The 19,412-nt window shown below is 40.7% G+C and overlaps 1 protein-coding gene across 1 annotated transcript in view; it reads left to right on the top strand.

The window, feature by feature from the left end:
* The window catches only part of MTUS2 (microtubule associated scaffold protein 2), a 472,945-nt gene that overhangs the window by 257,128 nt on the left and 196,405 nt on the right, over window positions 1–19,412 (top strand). Inside the window, exons 4-5 of the mRNA XM_040340468.1 lie at window positions 2,395–2,559; window positions 18,294–18,383. Coding sequence (XP_040196402.1) covers window positions 2,395–2,559; window positions 18,294–18,383 — 255 coding nt within the window. The remainder of the gene's footprint in view (window positions 1–2,394; window positions 2,560–18,293; window positions 18,384–19,412) is intronic.

Below are 19,412 nucleotides of genomic sequence, written 5' to 3'. Positions count from 1 at the left end.
CCATTAACTGTTCAAAAAACGAAAGATCTTTCTTAACGACCGAATGTCGGCCGAATTTTCGTATAGTGTATGGCCAGCATTACTATGTAACTATAGAGTGGAGGGGGATTAGTACACCTGTCAGTTTTTATTGCTGTCTGTGTCCCCATTAGGGAGATTCACCCTCTCTATTTGTCCTGTTTACCATTATCATTGAAAGTGAAAGTAAAGAAAATTACATATTTTGTGTTGTCCCCAGAAAAGTAATGGAGGGGACATCTTCCAATGTGGACACTAGTTATGATGAGCTGGGGGTCCCCAAGGAATTTCCAGGGATTTCCTCTCACTTTGTTTGGCTATGGGACAGAAAGTGAAGGTAAATCTCAACAATGTGACAAAGATGGCAAAAAATAAACCTTACTGGGGTTATAACCCTTCCTTACTCTATCTAAAAATGAACAAAAAAAGTTTTGCCATTAAAGTTTCAATAATTTTGTTTATTGAGCTACTTAGTCAAAAATTTCTTAAATTTAAATAACAATCTGCTGGATTTTTAAGCGGGTATGTTTTGGTTACTTTATTTTATTTCACTCTGGGGTCTGTTTAAAACTGTTTTCACACAACATTCACAAAACTTTCACCTACAATTCTAATATTTTTCTAAATGGATATGTATTTAAAAATAAATGTGTAAATCCTGGTTAAACATTGTGCGAACCTTGTGTGAAAATAAAATATTTAACTAGTTGCCGACCAGCCGCCGTCGTTTTACGGTGGCAGGTCAGCTCTCGCGCCGCCATTACTAGTAAAAAAAAAATATTAATAAAAATGCCATAAAAATACCCCCTATTTTGTAAACGCTAGAACTTTTGCACAAACCAATCAATAAACGCTTATTGCTAATTTTTTTTTAAGAAAAATATGTAGAAGAATATGTATCGGCCTAAACTAAGGAAAAATAAAGTTTTTTTATATATTTTTGGGGGATATTTATTATAGCAAAAAATATTAATTTTTTTCAAAATTGTCGCTCTATTTTTGTTTATAGCGCAAAAACTAAAAACCGCAGAGGTGATCAAATACCACCAAAAGAAAGCTCTATTTGTGGGGGAAAAAGGACGCCAATTTTGTTTGGGAGCCACGTCGCACGGCCGCGCAATTGTCAGTTAAAGTGACGCAGTGCCGAATCGCAAAAAGTGCTCTGGTCTTTGACCAGCAATATGGTCCGGGGGTTAAGTGGTTAAAAATAGTGTTCATTGTTTTTTCACTTTTTTGCATTTATTATTGTCCTTAAAGGTGTTGTTTCTCGTGTTTTTTCACTTTAATGCATCCTATGCATTAAGGTGGAAAAACACCTTGCTGTGTCCAACCCCCCAGCCCCCCTGTTTTACTTACCTGAACCCCAAATTTCCATGGGCGCGATCCCGCGTCACTCTCCCCATGGCTTCTCGGCACTTTATTGGATAGACTGATAGCAGCGCAGCCATTGGCTCCCGCTGCTGTCAATCAAATCCAATGATCCGGGGGGCGGGGCCGAGTTATACACTTGGCGACTATGGACGCCGAGTTTATGACATGGGAGAGCGCCCACAAGGTAACCACCTCGGGAGAGAGCTTCCCAGAGGGAGTTATCTATTGCAGGTAAGGAGCCGCGAGAACCACCGTGGGACCCCAGAAGAGGACGATCGGGGCTACTCTGTGCAAAACGAACTGCACAGTGGAGGTAAGTATGACATGTTTGTTATTTTAAAGAAAAAAATGGACCTTTAATATCACTTTAACATAATGAGACTAATGAGGGGTACAAGAACTAAGCCAGGGTAATTGAAAAAGAACTTGTGTAACCATCGAAAGCCATCATCAGATGTACACTTATAAACCACCAAAAACCATCTTAATTTTACCTTACTCATTGACTCCAATACATTTAAAAAAATGGTGGTCTTTTGCAGAAATCCCAAGTTTTCTGGCAAAATTTCGAGGAACTGAAAATTTGCTTATTTCTAGAGGTTTTGTATTTAGTCAAGAACTTTAAATCTCTCTCCACTTTTGCTTCAGTTCACTCCAGGTTCCCCCAGCAATTCAAAGACACACCAGGAGGTCAATCCATTTATTTCCATACAGGCCTTTTTAAATATATATGGGTGATGGAAAGTGAGATTTGATGCCCTTCATAAGGAAGGACCAATGTGAATAGCCTCATGTGCCTTGTAAATGCATTGCATATTATTGTACCATAAATACAGTAAAAAAAATGGACGTGAATGTATTGTATACCCCTTTTTGAACTTTTTGTTCTGCTACTGAAGTATTGCAGTGAATGTATTTTCCTCTTTAGTTCCAATAATCATAAATCCAGCAGCCTTCCTTATGCATATTTTATGAGGGTATAATTTGTGCCGTTTTTTCTTCCAGCAGGTACAAGCTTTGTGCATGAAGACCAGCCTGCTCAAAATACAGTCTTGCATTCAAAGGAGATCCCCAAGGGGACAAATAGGACAATCTTGGAAGTGTGTAACAGCACAAACGCTCCCCGCAGGAGTTTACTTCCAGCAAAGAAAACAACCACATCACCTGCTGGTAGGCAATTCTCTTCCAGATAACATCCCTGCAATAGTCTGCCATCTGCATTATCCCATCAGGAAGGAAACAATTTCTCATTATGTTAAATCAATGTTGTTTTCACTCTTACAAAGGTAACATGAAAACTCTTCGGCTTCATTAACAGAACCTAGATACACGGTCTACAGATTTAGAAAATATCAACTTTAGATTGTGTACTGTGCAATAGCAAATAGCAAATAAAAAAGATACGTAGAAAGAGTTTGTGATGGCATAGACTTTACACGGAACAAATGTTGGATGTTAAAGCAAAACACCAGAAATTTTTATTACTTTTGAATAGAGTGGGGAAGGGCTAGAACACCATGCCAGATCTTTATCACTGTTTGTTTCAATAGGGAGATGTGCTGCCACTCCTTTCTTAGTGACAAAACAGGAAGCAAGGAAATGTTTTCAAAGGACACCGACAGCACCAAAACACGATCAAACCCTTACTGACTCTACCAACAAAAATGTATTTAGTACTTTCTAAATCATACATAGAATGAGATGCTCATTTAGAGCCGGTTCACACAGGGGCGGCACGACTTCGGGGGCGACTCGGCCAGGCGACCTGAAGACGACTTCCAAGGCGACTTGCAAAATGACTTCTGTATAGAAGTCAATGCAAATCGCCCCGAGTCGCTCCCGAAGTCGTACAAGAACCTTTTTCTAAGTCGGGGCGACTTGCGTCGCTCCTATTAGAACGGTTCTATTCACTAGAATGGGACGCGACTTGTCAGGCGGCTGCGTCGCCTGACGAGTCGCCCCAGTGTGAACCGTGTCTTACTGTTCTAGTAATACTAATTGAAGTCAACTTCACAGGGGTTCTAATCCTTCCCTATTATTTCTAAAACTAAAAAAAAGTTCATGTGCTTCATTAACCACTTCCTGACTGCACACTGTAGCTTTTCTGCTACAATGCGGGCCGGCTGGTCTTCCCAGTAAGGGGCATGCTGCCTATGCTGTGATTATGGTGATCGCCGGGACATTGATCGGTGAGGAAGACAGGTCAATGTAAACAAGACAGAGCTCTGTCCTGTCAGCAGGTATGTGGTGGTTTTTGTTTCTCTACAAAGCAGTGAATAAAAAACAGCACATCCCACAGTGAAAGCAGCTCCCAGTACACACATAAACATTGGTTAGCCACACATGTAACCCTTTGTTTGCCCTTGATATTAACCCATTCCCAGCCAGTGTCATTAGTACAGTGACAGTGAATATTTTTAGCACCGATTACTGTATCAGTGCCTCTGGTTCCCACAGTGTCAGATTATCCACCGCAATGTCGCAGTCCCGCTATAAGTCGCTGATCGCCGCCTTTGCTAGTATAAAAAAATAACTAAATATAAATTCCAGTATATATATATGTATATATATATATATATATATATATATATATATATATATATATATCATAGTTTGTAAATGCTATAGGTGTAAACCAATCAATATACGCTTATTGGGATTTTTTTACCAAAAATATGTAGCTTAATACATATTGTCCTAAATTAAATATGAAGAATTTTTTTTTATTGGATATGTTTTATAGCAGAAAGTAAAAAATATTGTTTTCTTTTTTTCAAAATGATTGGTCTTTTTTCATTTATAGCGCAAAAAATAAAAATTATTGCATATGTCTCAGCTCTGCCAAAATGCCAGCCAGTTCTAATTGGGCAAAGTTCTGCACTTACTGAGAGTTAAAAAAAAAAATGAAAATTGTATCATAAGGTAATGTTCCTTTCCTGGTGCCTATCCGTGGCAGTATGGCAGCATACATGTGGTAGTATCCCTGCATACTTCCATCCACAGGGCCGGTGCATAGCTTTAAAGAGTTAACACCCACACTTTATAGCTATGCACTGGTCCTGTGGACAGAAGTCAGCAGGGCTACTATCACATGAATGCTGCCATGGAGGCACCAGGAAAAATAATGTTTTTTTTGCCACTAGGGATGCACGCAAACATGTATAATTGTATGTAAAATGTTGGCTGCACAGTTTCAACACTATTCTAGGTTCTGGGTTTCACCACTAGGGACAGTATGGGGGTTATTTACGAAAGGCAAATCCACTTGGGCAATCTATTGCCCATCATAGATCCCCTGAACACGTGCGGGAACGCAGGGCACTGGAAGTAATATTGGACGAGTTTGCGACTCGTTTTTGATATGCCTGTCTGATACTTCACATTGTGAGTACCTGTTTTTATTATTGCTGCTGATTCCAATAAATGTTTTAAATACTACACTATCGAGCATCCCTCTTTACATCCCCCCATGCCCCAATGTGAGGCTATCTGATACAGATACACCAGGGACACTTAAAGATTGACTACTAGCACCAGCACCTTCACCCTGATCACTGTGCACACACAGCCATCCACCCAGCTTGCACCTTATGGACATTATCTGCACTGCGTTTTTTTGAAATTCTTTTTTTTATTATTCATTTTTATTTCATTTTATGGAATTTTAGTGTGAATATTGTCATAGTTTACATACATTTTAAATAATAAATATCATGATAGCATGTGTGTTTTGGACACCTCTTGTACTTCTCTTATCTGGCGGGGGTCCTAGTCTTTGGTCATATGAAAGAGGTTGTCTAGTAAAGCTTTTTCGGCATGTAGAAAAAATTTATTTTTTTCCAACTTCATCATTAAAACTACGTTGCCCATACACTATCGTTTTTAAAAAATGCTCTAGCAAAGCGCAGTGACGTACAACGGCACTATAAAGTGAAAGTTCCATGCGGATGACCCTTGGGGCTGCTTTAGCTGATTCCGTGTTAGTAAAAGACGATTCACGCTTTTCTGTCTGTTACAGCGCGATGAATGTGCTTACTCCATTACGAATGATAGTTTTACCAGGACGAGCTCTCCCGTCTCATAACTTGCTTCTGAGCATGCGCAGGTTTTTAACGTCATTTTAGCCCACACACGATCATTTTTTACAACCCGAAAAACAACATAGTTTAAAACAGCGTTAAAAAATGCAGCAAGTTCGAAAAATTTCTTTATCGTTTTTCAGAACCTGAAAAATTATGTGAAGCCCACACACGGTAATTTTAAATGACATTTTTTAAAAACGTTGTTTTTTTCATGCCGAAAAATGATCGTGTGTACGCAGCATTAGGGCTGATGCACATTGTTTTTTGTTTAAATCTGAGCTGCTGTCCTTTATTATATAAGTCAATATGAATGCAAAAGCAACTTAAAGCAGCTCCTTGCAATAGGGGAGCAACTCAAAGACCTTTTACACTGGGGTAGAATGAACATTTTGCAAACTAAGCTAACATAAATTATAGTTAAGCAGTATATGGTTACATTTCCTAAAATAGATGTAACAATGATGCTATATAATGGTTGACCTCCCGACAAAGACATTATCACCAGTTACTATTGCCCAGTGCCGCATAACATGCTTTTAGATATTGTTACATTGTTTTAACTTGTGATAGTTACATTGGGGAGATCAAACATTATATGTCATCAGTCTTTCAGCAATTTTGTAGAATGATGGTGCATGCTGTTTTACTATCCATGACATTGGTTCTCAGGTCAGGATATATGTACCCTTCTGTGTGTCACTTTCAAGGGCAGGCAAAACTGACTGTCAGGATTAAATGTAATCTAGAAAGACTCTTGACTTAACTCTTCATATTAAAACTGAGCAATTCAAAATCTAAAGAGTACTGCTGTAGAAATCACAGATCGGTTACATGATAAGGTATAAGTGCACAGTCTATTGTCTTGTAAAAAAAATATAAAAGATAATACAATTAAAATGTCATAAAAAAAAAACAAGAGTCCAATAGCAGTCCTCTATACAACAAAAAAAATGTGATGATATACCCATTGATGTCCTAATATAGAAAAAACACCATAAAAGTATCCACCACCGTAGTGTCGCATCAGACCCACTCCCATCAGGTGGAAACTCACCAAATATATTTGCCTACCATTCCACCATAAGGATCAGCTGTTCAAAGATTCCTTAATAAGCCAAGCCACTTCGCCACAGTTCCTGGTAAAAAGGGTGCATATCCATGGGTACAGGAAAATTAAAAGCTCCACTAGTTTAACCAATTGCTTACTGGGCACTTAAACCCCCCTCCTGCCCAGACCAATTTTCAGCTTTCAGCGCTCTCACTCTTTGAATGACAATTGCACGGTCATACAACACTGTACCCAAATGACATTTTTATCATTTATTCCCCACAAATAGAGCTTTCTTTTGGTGGTATTTAATTACCTCTGCAGTTTTCATTTTTTGTTAAACCGTTTTATATTTTGTTATAAAATTTTGCAAACGGTAATTTTTCTCCTTCATTAATGTACACTGACGAGGCTGCACTGATGGGCACCGATAGGCGGCACTGGTGGTCACTGAGAATTGGCACTAATAGGTGGCATTGATAGGTGGCACTGATAGGTGGCAGTGATGGGCACTAATAGGTGGGAGTGATGGGCACTGGTAGGTGACATTGATAGGCAGCACTGCTAGGTGGCACTGATGAGGCACTGACTGGCACCACTAGGCATTGATAGGTGGCAGTGATGGGCATTGATAGGTGGTACTGATTGGCACTGACAGGTGGCACTGGTGGTCACTGTGGGCACTGGCAGGGGGCACTGGCAGGCGATACTTGTGTACACTAATAAGGCAGAATTGCCTCTTCCACTGGGGACTGATGTCCCTTACACAGCAGGCGGTGATCGGCTTTTTTTTCTCCTCACGCTGTCAGCTGTCGGATCCGTGATCACCCAAGTCTCAGTGACTCGGTGATCACAGCAGGGGACGCGTGCAAAGGGCAGGACGTCTATTGACGTTCTCTCAGCAATTGGGGTCCGCGACTATAGCGCGGGCCCCTAATGGTTAATATTGTAAAGCTCAATCTTTAATCTAAAAAAAATACCCAGTCCACTCACATTTAAAACATCTAGTATCAAACATTGTATAGCGTGTAACATTATCGAACGATCTCCTTCAGTCTCACCACCTGGCTGACGACTATCCAGGGAAACGCCAATCGCTCTCACAATGTTAATGCAATGATTCCGGTTGCCATCCAGTCACATCCCAACATAGGTTTCATTCCTTCCGACTTTATCGCAGGGGGTGACATCTTTTGACATGACATCTTTTTTGGGGTGACATTTGGGTTGGGGTACCAGGGAAAACATCAGAAAAATGTAATTGCTTTGTAAATCACAAAAGCATTATATACAGCCAATTGAAATAAATTAATAGACACTTTTTTGTACCAGTGTCTAGCTCTGTGGACAGCTAAATATGGCTTCTCTATTCATACAGTGAGTCCATCCCCCACGCAGTAACAAAGCATCCCCTAGAAACACACTTACCAGGAACATTAGATCTCTCTGTTCATATCTGACAGGACAGTGATCTGCCTTGTTTACATCGGCAGACCGCTGTCCTGTCTTTCTGGGGAGTGATCATATGCCGTTTCTCTCAATAGAGCCGACCTGCCAGAAGGTATGTACTGTGGCCGGTTGGTAGGTGGTTAAGCAATATCCCACTAGCAAGCGTGCCAGATATAGGATCAAAATGTATATGTTCCTGCCATGGAGTTATTTCTTTGGGATCCTCCTGTGATGTATTTTCGCTCCTGTATTGTCGCCCGGTCAAACACTGACTTTCAGTGCAAACTACAAATAGCAGTTTCAACACACATTGTAAAGTTATGTAGTCACCACCAGAAAACCCGCCCTAAGAAATGCCATATAGGAACTGTGGTATTACAGGAAGTGACTGCAAAGAGTCTGAAGGAGATCAACAGCACTGAGATACAACAACGGAATGTTTTTTTTTTTCAAAACTGTGATTTTAGTGATATATAGGTAGATTCAGAGAGAAGTGCCTACAGTTACGGCAGCGTAGCTTAGTGTGTTTAGGCTACGCCGCCGTAAGTTAGCTAGGCAAGTACATGATTCTCAATGTACTTGCCTGCTAAGTTACGACGGCATAGCCTAAATCGGCAGTCGTAAGGGCGCCTAATTCAAATGTGTTGGGGCGGGGGGGCCTGTTTAATGTCAATGAGGCTTGACCTCACGTTTTTTACGTTTTTTACAAACTGCGCATGCGCCGGGCACCTACATTTCCCAGTGTGCATTGCGGCTAAGTACGCCGCACGGGCCTATTGATTGCGACGTGGACGTAAACAACGTAAATCCCGATTCGCGGACGACTTACGCAAACGACGTAAAAATTTTAAATTTCGCGGCGGGAACGGAGGCCATACTTAACATTACTATTCCACTAGGGCCTAGCTCTAACTTTACGCGGCCTATCTCTTACGCAAACGACGTAAAAGTACTGCGTCGGCCGGGCGTACGTTCGTGATTTGGCGTATCTCCTCATTTACATATTCTACGCCGACCGCAATGGAAGCGCCACCTAGCGGCCATCCGAAAAATTGCAATCTAAGATAGGACGGCGCAAGCTGTCGTATCTTAGATATGTTTAAGCGTATCTCTGTTTGAGTATACGCTTAAACATAGGTCGGCGTAGATTCTGAGTTAGGTCGGCTTATCTACTGATAAGCCGGCCTAACTCTACCTGAATCTACCTATTAGTGTATAGAAATGTAAATGTCATAAAGTTAGGGTTTTTTTTAAAGCCCAATTTCAGCCTTTTCTTTTTCTAGGCTAGGTCCATCTCTGTGACCATGTTTCATGTTAGATTTTTTTTATACTTATCAACAATCAACCCCCAACCGCCCCCACCCCCCCTCACATGGTGTGTCTCTTTAATGTCCTGTTTGTGTAAGTGAAAGATTTTACCCCCACAATTCCACAGTGACGGGTTTGGCCCACGCACATTTTCAACAGTGACAAGCCCCACCCACATTTCCAGCAGTGACAGGCCCACTCACATTTTCAATAAGGATGTGCCCCTCCCACATTTCCAATAGTGACAGGCCCCACCCACATTTCCAATAATGACAAGCTCCATCCATATTTCCAATAGTGACAGGCCCCGACCCAAATCTCCAATAGTGATTAGCCCCACTTACAGTTCCAATAGTGACAAGTCCTCCCCACATTTCCACTTTTTCATGTTCCTTGTGTTTTGAGTAGGCAATCAAACTTAAAAGATTTGTAATGCATGTTAATAAGTAATAATAACAACAAATAAATGCATTGGGCACAGAAATTTTAGGAGCTTCTCATTGGTTCGTTCCATTTAAACATACAAATAGAAAAGTAAGATGAAACCTCTTGCGGTGATATATTTCTTAAAGGTTCGGCCCGCCATAGCTTGCCTTCTAGTAAACATACAGTGACTCATTTGTTTTGTGTAACCTTTGGTAACTTGCTTCTCAGCACCATTAAAAATGTAATTTTGTTCCAGAGTTTTTTCTAATTTATCACTTAACAAATGTCACTGACTGACAAGAGATTCTTAACAACATTAAAGAAATGTCAGGAGGACTGAGAGAGCTGGAGAGTCTTCTCCACCATGCTGTAACTTCACTTTTCAATCTAGTTTTTCCTCTGGGAACCTCTGACAAAGACCTTGTACACGGGGAAGGCACAAGACAGGTACTTGGATGAAAAGTTCATTATTGCAGCTTTCAGGCGTTGCACTCACTGTATGTGTTAGTCCTTAGGCAGCTGAAGAATGAAGAATCTGGTAGCCAATTTTTAGTGCCGGACAGAATTCTTCTTTAAAAGAGAACTAGTCACAAATGAGGAAATAGAAAAAGGAATTACCGCGCTAAAGAACAGTCAAAAAAAATACTAACAAAGCTGCAACAACAGAGTGTCATACATACACAATATAGATAGGGGGAAAAGAAGTTGCGCTAGTAATTAATTAAATCTAAACAAGGATTGATAAAGGTAAAAAATTGAAACCAGTAGACCCAAATTAATGGGAAGCTATAAAAGAAAAATAAAAAATAAAAGAAAGTCTCAATATGTCCACACTAAATAAAGTTCATATGAAGGTGAACAATTAATGAAAAGCAAATGAGACAGCCACCACCACGATGCAATAAAGATTGGAGGCTTACCACAAGGCAAGCAGTAAATGCTTGCGGCTGCAAACCCCAGCCAGGGCCTTTAAACGATCCTCACGGGGGGGGGGGAGAAGAAGGATGTTGAAACCCCCAAACGAATCCACGATTTGTTGTACCGTGTTACAAAAGAAACACTCAATGGTGAAGTATATCATGGATCAATACACATAAAATTATGTGTTGCTAGAGTCTTCTTTTAGCTTTACTTACTTCAGCTTGCTAGTCAGAGTTGAGAAGTCACCTAAGGCCTGACAATTATCACTCTTTCAAGTGTTCAAGTGAAATTCTGCTTTACTTTCATTATAATTGTTTTACAATTTAGCAATTAGAAAGCAATCCAATTGATTGTCTGCAAAGTCTGTGGAAGCAAAGAAGAAACTTGCCAAAGTACCAGCACTATTCATGGCTTTCAAATGCAGGATGTTTTACAATTCGTTTTTATGAAATTAAAATTAAAATGTTCTATAATATTGTTTCATCCTTTAATTAAACTGAAAGAGGCGTCATTTAAACTCTGCTAGTTCAGCATGACTAATGTGACCATGACCTAGTGATTCTAAACAAAACATAAGCTTCATGCAGCTCTTTTCTCATTTATTAATTCACATATACTGTATGTACTTCAACTTTAGCTGTTAGATTGTATGTCAGGCCAATATTTTTTAGGAGGATAGATTAGAACCCCTGTCAAATGTTATTGTTGTCTGTGTCCCTGGTAGGTAGATTCATCCTCTCTATTTGTCCCAAAGTCCATCATCTGGAACACATAGGTCAAAATCAAGGCCCACAGGCCAAATCAAGCCTGCCTGGTCTTGTCATGTGGCCCTCGCATCCAGTTTTGCAGCCAGCTCTCACCCTCTGCTCCCGCTCGCCGCTGTAACTAAAGCCTTCTGTGTTTACAAGGGACAGGCTTGCTCAGAGGCTTCCGGATCTAAAGATCTTTGCATGTGCTCACAGCTTGGACAGATCTGCAGAGAGAGAGAGATCTCCCTGCGAGGTGTGCAGCTTACACAGGGAGGTACTAGAGCTGGGCCTATTAGGGGAGAGATGCGAGGAAGCTTTGAGGGGGGTTGCACACTCTGCACTCTGTACTTTGTACGTAATGCACTCCTGAACCCTTCACTCTGTGCATAGCGCCCCCATAAACCCTGCACTCTGTTCATAGTGCACCCATAAACCCTGCACTCTGTACATAGCGCACCCATAAACCCTGCACTCTGTACATAGCGCACCCATAAACCCTGCACTCTGTATGTAGCATAATCCTGAACTTGGCACTCTGTATGTAGCATAATCCTGAACTCTGCACACTGTACGTAGCATAATCCTGAACTCTGCACTCTGTATGTAGCATAATCCTGAACTCAGCACTCTGTACGTAGCATAATCCTGAACTCTCCACTCTGTACGTAGCATAATCCTGAACTCGACAATCTGCACGTAGCATAATCCTGAACTCTGCACACTGTACGTAGCATAATCCTGAACTCGACAATCTGCACGTAGCATAATCCTGAACTCTGCACACTGTACGTAGCATAATCCTGAACTCTGCACACTGTACGTAGCATAATCCTGAACTCTGTACATAGTGCAATCCTGAACCCTGCACTCTGTATGTAGCACATTCCTGAACTTTGCACTCTGTACGTAGCACAATTTGTACATAGCGCACCCATAAACCCTGCACTCTGTACATAGCGCACCCATAAACCCTGCACTCTGTATGTAGCATAATCCTGAACTTGGCACTCTGTATGTAGCATAATCCTGAACTCTGCACACTGTACGTAGCATAATCCTGAACTCTGCACTCTGTATGTAGCATAATCCTGAACTCAGCACTCTGTACGTAGCATAATCCTGAACTCTCCACTCTGTACGTAGCATAATCCTGAACTCGACAATCTGCACGTAGCATAATCCTGAACTCTGCACACTGTACGTAGCATAATCCTGAACTCTGCACACTGTACGTAGCATAATCCTGAACTCTGTACATAGTGCAATCCTGAACCCTGCACTCTGTATGTAGCACATTCCTGAACTTTGCACTCTGTACGTAGCACAATTCTAAATATTTCACTCTGCACATAGCACACCCCAGATACAACAGGCAACCATACTGCTGATGCAGCCTGCAGTTCTGACCTAGAACATGGAACATTCTAAATTTTACAGTTGTAATAAGAACAAAAAGGGTTCTAGATAACTTTCTAAGAGGGAAAATGCCTTCACATTACCAAGATTTAATTTTCGGTTGCATCCCTGAGACAGAAAATAAAGGAAAATTTCCCCAATTGGATACAGACAGAAAGGAATAAACTGGTAGAGTGTTAACCCTCCCCTACTCTATCCAGTGACTGTGGCTATTGTCAGGGATCCTATTTTCCTGAGAAAAAGGTACTCCAAACGGCAGGTTTTTCTTAAAATCTGACTTGTAGACAGTTTTATTTTAAAAGGTTGCATGAAAATTAAACAAACAAAACAGGTAATCCTTGCAGTAAATCCTTGCTATCCAGACACTAAGGCCGGATTCACACCTATGCATTTTTAGTGCTTTTTGCATTTTGCAGATTTGCACAACAGAACGTGTTCCATAGGAAACCATGTAAAATGGACTGTAGTGCAAATCTGCAAAATGCAAAAAGCACTAAAACTGCATAGGTGTAAATCCAGCCTATTATTTATTGTTCACCATATGTTGGTTTATCATCTACCATTTATATATTTATTAATTTATTATTATTTATTTAAATATCACCTTCTAGCGCCCCCTACCTTTCACATTGTTCACATTATTCAATTCAGTATATTGTTTCTTTGGGGATCAGCTTATTAATTAATCATTAACTATATGGTTCACACTATATTAATTTAATCCACTGTATCAATTGGCGTGAGATTCACATTTTTCCATTTCTAAATCCAGCCTTACTAAACACTGTAGGTTCCTAACTCAGAGGTGAAGGGCTTCTACCAGTCATCCACAAAGCAAACGTCACATAAGCAGCTCTTTCAGGTCCCAGGCAATTCTTTGCTCTAGTCCTGCTTAATTTTACCACCTGTTGGTGGACACCAGTGGACCACCTTAGTTCTCAGCAAATGTCCATCAATCACCTTGGCTTTTTTCATGTCAAACTATATATACTCTTTAATAGTTTAAAGGGCAGTGATGTGCAATAACTCATATCACCTAATCGCTTTTCAGCCGTTATAGTTGATCAGGGCAATAACAGATTATTTTATAAGGAACTTTTTTCAGAAGGGGTGAAAATGTCCTGTATTTTTTTTAGAACTTGGACTTGGTATGATGTGTTTAGAAATAATTCTGCAGAGATCTGCAGTTTCAAATATTTGTGGACTTGAGTTTAGCCCATATGGGGAATTATGACATTTCCAGGCAGCGCTGAAGCGTACTGCAGGTAGACAGAACTGACATGTTTTTCATAGATAAGAACCTATTTGTACTTTTAAAATTCCAACTCATATTTTCTGTTCCTAGCAGACAATTAAAGATCATTTGAAATAGTTTTGTAAATAAAGCCTTACTATGTTTTAAAATTCAGAAAATCTTACAGCTTACTTCAGCTGGTTGAGCAAATATTACATTTTGTGTTCAACAAGCTTTCTGCAGGCTGCAGCAAATTTCCACTCTATGCTATCTATAGTAATGTCAGCTTAAAACGATGGTATCTGTATAAAAGGTAACATTTCTTCCTCTTGGATGCATTTAAAAATGGCAAAGAGCATTCAGCCCATTCCAAGCAATAAGATTATATAGTTGCTGATGTGTTTTTTTTTTTTTTTTGTACTACTTGATTCTCAGATTTGTATAACATTTTATAAAGGACAGATCTGAAAGAATATATTAGCACTGGTCTCTGCAGGGGTACATCATTATGGAATAGTATGATCAAATTTTTGTTACATTTAGGGTGCTTTTGATTTTATAATATCAACTGAATCATTTATTTGATGGTCTTAATTATATAGGGCCAGATTCTCAGAGCAAGTACGCCGGCGTATCTACTGATACACCGGCGTACTTTCAAATTTGCTGCGTCGTATCTTTAGTTTGAATCCTCAAACCAAGATACGACGGCTTCTGGCTTTGATCCGACAGGCGTACGGCTTCGTACGCCTTCGGATCGTAGGTGCAATACTTCGGCACCCGATGGGTGGAGTTTGCGTCGTTTTCCGCGTCGGGTATGCTAATTAGCCTTTTCCGTCGATCCACGAAGGTACGCGCGGCCGTCGCATTCTCTTACGTCGTCGCTAGTCGGCTTTTCCCGGCGTATAGTTAAAGCTGCTATTTCGTGGCGTATAGATAGACTTGCCATGTTAAAGTATGGCCGCCGTTCCCATGTCGAATTTTGAAAATTTTTTTTTGCGTAAGTCGTCCGTGAATAGGAAAGGACGTAACTCACGTCTAAGTTCAAAAAATGACGTCGGTGCAACGTCATTTCACGCAAAGCACGGCGGGAAATTTCGAAACGGAGCATGCGCATTTCAATCGGCGCGGGGACACGCTTCATTTAAATGAATCACGCCCCCTACCGGCCCAATTTGAAATACGCACCGAGAAATACACTACGCCGCCGTAACTTACAGCGCTAAATCTTCCTGGATTCGACTTAGAGCCAGGTAAGATACAGCGGCGTAGCGTATCTCTGATACGCTGCGCCAGGGCAATTCTATGTGAATCTGGCCCATAGTTTTGAATGTTGCAGGGAAAAGTGTCAGTGGGTTCCCTTGAGAAAAGTTACAACTTTTTGAGAGGTAAAAATGTATTTTGATACTTTTCAAATTATACTTTAATCAACTTGTTAAAAAGATTCCATGCACCGGTTTTGAATGTAGGGGGTGAAATCAATGTGGTGAAACTTTTTAAATGATACTTACTTTTGGGACACAGATGGCAACCTCCCTTGCTCTATCCAAAATAAAAAAAAAAAAAAGGTTTTGCCTACAGTTCTTTGAAATTCCCGCCGTGTGGGCGCACGCGCGCGCACCCCTGCCGCAAGCTCTGTGAACTCAATGTCCGCCAGTGTCCCGCGATCAGGTCACAGAGCTGCAGAACGGGGAGAGGCATGTGTAATAATTGCATTTCCCTGTTCTGCCTAGTGACACTGTCACTGATTGTCTGTTCCCTCTCATCTCAGTGATGTGTCACTCGTAGCCACGCCCCCTAACAGTAAGAATCACTCCCTAGGACACACTTAACCATTTCAGCGCCACCTAGTAGTTAACCCCTTCACTGCCAGTGTCATTTTCACAGTAATCAGTGCATTTTTATAGCACTGATCCCTGTAAAAATTACAATGGTCCCAAAAATGTGTCAAAAGTGTCCGATGTGTCCGCCATAAAGTTGCAGTCACAATAAAAAACGCTAATCACCGCCATTACTAGTAAAAAAAAACAATCAATATACAATTTCAAAATTGTCACTGTATTTTTGTTTATAGCGCAAAAAAAACGCAGAGGTGATCAAATACTACCAAAAGAAAGCTCTATTTGTGGGGAAAAAAAACATCAATTTTGTTTGGGAGCCACATCGCACGACCGCCCAATTGTCAGTTAAAGCAACACAGTGCCGAATCGCAAAAAATGCTCTGGTCTTTGGCCAGCGAAATGGTCTGGCGCTTAAGTGGTTAAGATAAACTTGTTAAAGAAGTTCCATGCAATGATTTTTAGTTGAGAGGGTGGAGTTGATAATATTCATCACTTTTTACATTTTACCATTTAGCACGGCAACCAAGGATTTACAAAAATTTGGTTCTATAAAAGTATACATTTTATTCAAAAAAATTGTTAAAAACAGCATCATAAGGCGAATTCTTTTATAAAACATACATATCAACATTACACTGTGTGTGGTTATCTGCTAGATGATACTGCCCAAAACCATACATAACTGCACATAACTCAAGGTTCACTTGCAGCTTGTTTACAGAATGGCAATCCAACGTGTTTCGATAATTCCCAATAACTTCATCAGGGATACAGTGCCACCCTGTAATGTAGAAAAGAAAACTCATAATTTCTGTTTACCTAATTTGTCATAACAGCAATCCAACATGTTTACAGAGTGTTACGCACATAGATGCAAGCCAACCTCCTAGAAATGTCTACATTTCCTCATGGAATTTGAGCGCAGGATGCCCATCAACAAAGACCGCGTATAAAATTAAGCAGACCTGGTAGCATAATTTTTTTTTCCAAGAAACCTTAAGACCCCTTTCACACTGAGACGGTTTTCAGGCGTTTTAACACCAGAAATAGAGCCTGAAAACTGCCTCCCATTCACTTTTCCCACTGGAGCAGTGCGCTTGCGGGATGTTAGTAAAGGTCCTGCCAGCAGCATCTTTGGGACAGTTTGGGTGCGCTCCCAAAATGCCCTGCCCATTGAAATGAATGGGCAGCACTTCCAAACCGCCTGAAAAGCACTTTGGAAGCGCCACAACACGGGCGCTTTTAACCCCTTCTTCGCACGGGCAGACCCAGTGTGAAAATAATCTAAAACAAAACAATAAAAAAAATTGCAAAAAAAACAAACAAGGGAGGTAATTAGCCTCTGCTAAACAGCCGAGGCTTTGCCTGTGAATTGCGTATGCATGTGATGTCACACAATGAATCTTGATGTCACTTCCAGTTCCAGCATAATGCCGGAAATGGGAAACTCACCATTCAGGGGAATGCCGCCGACATGTAATTGTATCCACCCTCACTTGGGTGGGTACCCAGACCAGGTCTGACACCAAATGTCCACCCTGGCAATTTAACCCATTAATAGGTTCAAGAGGGCAGTATTTTCAATATGAAACTAAAATCAAGGACACATGACCACATACCAACTGGAGTAAAGTTTAAGACTAATCTTAGAAAGTATTATTTCACTGAAATAAGGGTAGTTGGTGTTTGGAATAGACTTCCAGCAGAGTCAGTCAACAGTAAGTGGTTACAAACAGGCTTTGGACAAACATAGATCTATACTCAGACTCAAAAAAAATGTATTAAAAAAAAAATCACAGGCAGACTCGAAGGACTACTTTTTCTGCCATCACTTGTTAACTGCGTATAAAAATGTGGGCTGATATGCTTTTAGTGCCCAAGATACTTCTTGGGTCCATTGCAACATTGGTAGTGTCGGATGTACATAATATAACAAGAGGTACTCAGGGATGTCTTTTACCGTCCCCTCACGCTACTTTATAGAAATAAACATGCACCCCATGTGGTCCAAAGCCAAACCACTTTTTTGGCCACAGTAATGAAGTGTTTAAAACTCTATTAGCTGTTATTGCTATCTGCATTCCCACTGAGGAGATGTATCCTCTCTCCTGCCTTTTTCTCTGATACAGAAAGTGAAGAGAAATATAAAACATTTAGAGATGTCACAGGAAGGGGAGGTGAGGGAAAATATTCCAATGAGGATAACTGTCTTGAAAGGGTTGTAACCTTGCTACCTTGGGACAGGAAGCAAATGAAAATCTCCTTAAATGGATACAGACAGGTATCATCTGACTTTCAGGGAAGCAAAGCTATCCACACTACAATAAAATATGTAATTGATACAACATCATGATGAAAAAAATCCCATTATTCATCTACTATAAAAATTCCCAACTAGCATAACTATTTCTTTCTTTTTTTTCTTTCAAGGATTAAAAAAGGAAACACAAAAAGATCAAGAAGTGGTCAAACAGACTATATCATCACCGAAAAAACAAGCCACAAAGTTGAATTCACCAGGTATTGTTGCTGCTTACTGTTACACAATATTTTAGCTGCTTTTATTGTGACTAGAATATATGGGCCAGATCCACAGAGAGAGTACGCCGGCATATCTACTGATACGCCGGCGTACTTTCAAATTTCCCGCGTCGTATCTTTAGTTTGAATCCTCAAACCAAGATACGACGGCATCTGGGTTTGATCCGACAGGCGTACGGCTTCGTACGCCTTCAGATCGTAGATGCAATACTTCGGCGTCCGCTGGGTGGAGTTTGCGTCATTTTCCGCGTCGGGTATGCAAATTAGCAATTTCCAACGATCCACGAACGTACGCGCGGCCGTCGCATTTTCTTACGTCGTCTCTAGTCGGCTTTTTCCGGCGTATAGTTAAAGCTGGTATTTTGCGGCGTATAGTTAGACTTGTCATGTTAAGTATGGCCGTCGTTCCCGCGTCGAAATTTGAATTTTTTTTTTTTTGCGTAAGTCGTCCGTGAATAGGGATGGACGTAATTCACGTCTAAGTTAAAAAAATTACGTCATTTAGCGCAATGCACAGCGGGAAATTTAGGGACGGCGCATGCGCAGTTCATTCGGCGCGGGGACGCGCTTCATTTAAATGAAACACGCCCCCTACTCGCCGATTTGAATTACGCGCCGAGAGATACACTACGCCGCCGTAACTTACAGCGCGAATTCTTTGTGGATTCAAAGAATTAAAAAGTAAGTTACAGCGGCGTAGCGTATCTCACATATGCTGCGCCTTTCTAATTGTATGTGGATCTGGCCCTATGTGTCTATCTATAAATAAATGAATTGAGGATGAATTTTCTTTAGCTTCTTATATACAATACTGCCCAACAGTGGCGGCTGGTGCTCAAAACTTTTGGGGGGTGCAAAATTCTGAAAAATATAAAAAAAAAAATTAAATGCAGCCACTGTGCCCATCAAATTCAGCCACTGTGCCCATCAAATTCAGCCACTGTGCCCATTAAATGCAGCCACTGTGTCCTTTAAATGCAGCCACTGTGACCATCAAATGTGCCATCA

Source organism: Rana temporaria, chromosome 2 (genome assembly GCF_905171775.1).
Source record: "Rana temporaria chromosome 2, aRanTem1.1, whole genome shotgun sequence".
NCBI lineage: Eukaryota > Metazoa > Chordata > Amphibia > Anura > Ranidae > Rana > Rana temporaria.
Note: the sequence above shows the minus strand (reverse complement) of the source record. Positions and strands in the feature narration are given on the sequence as shown.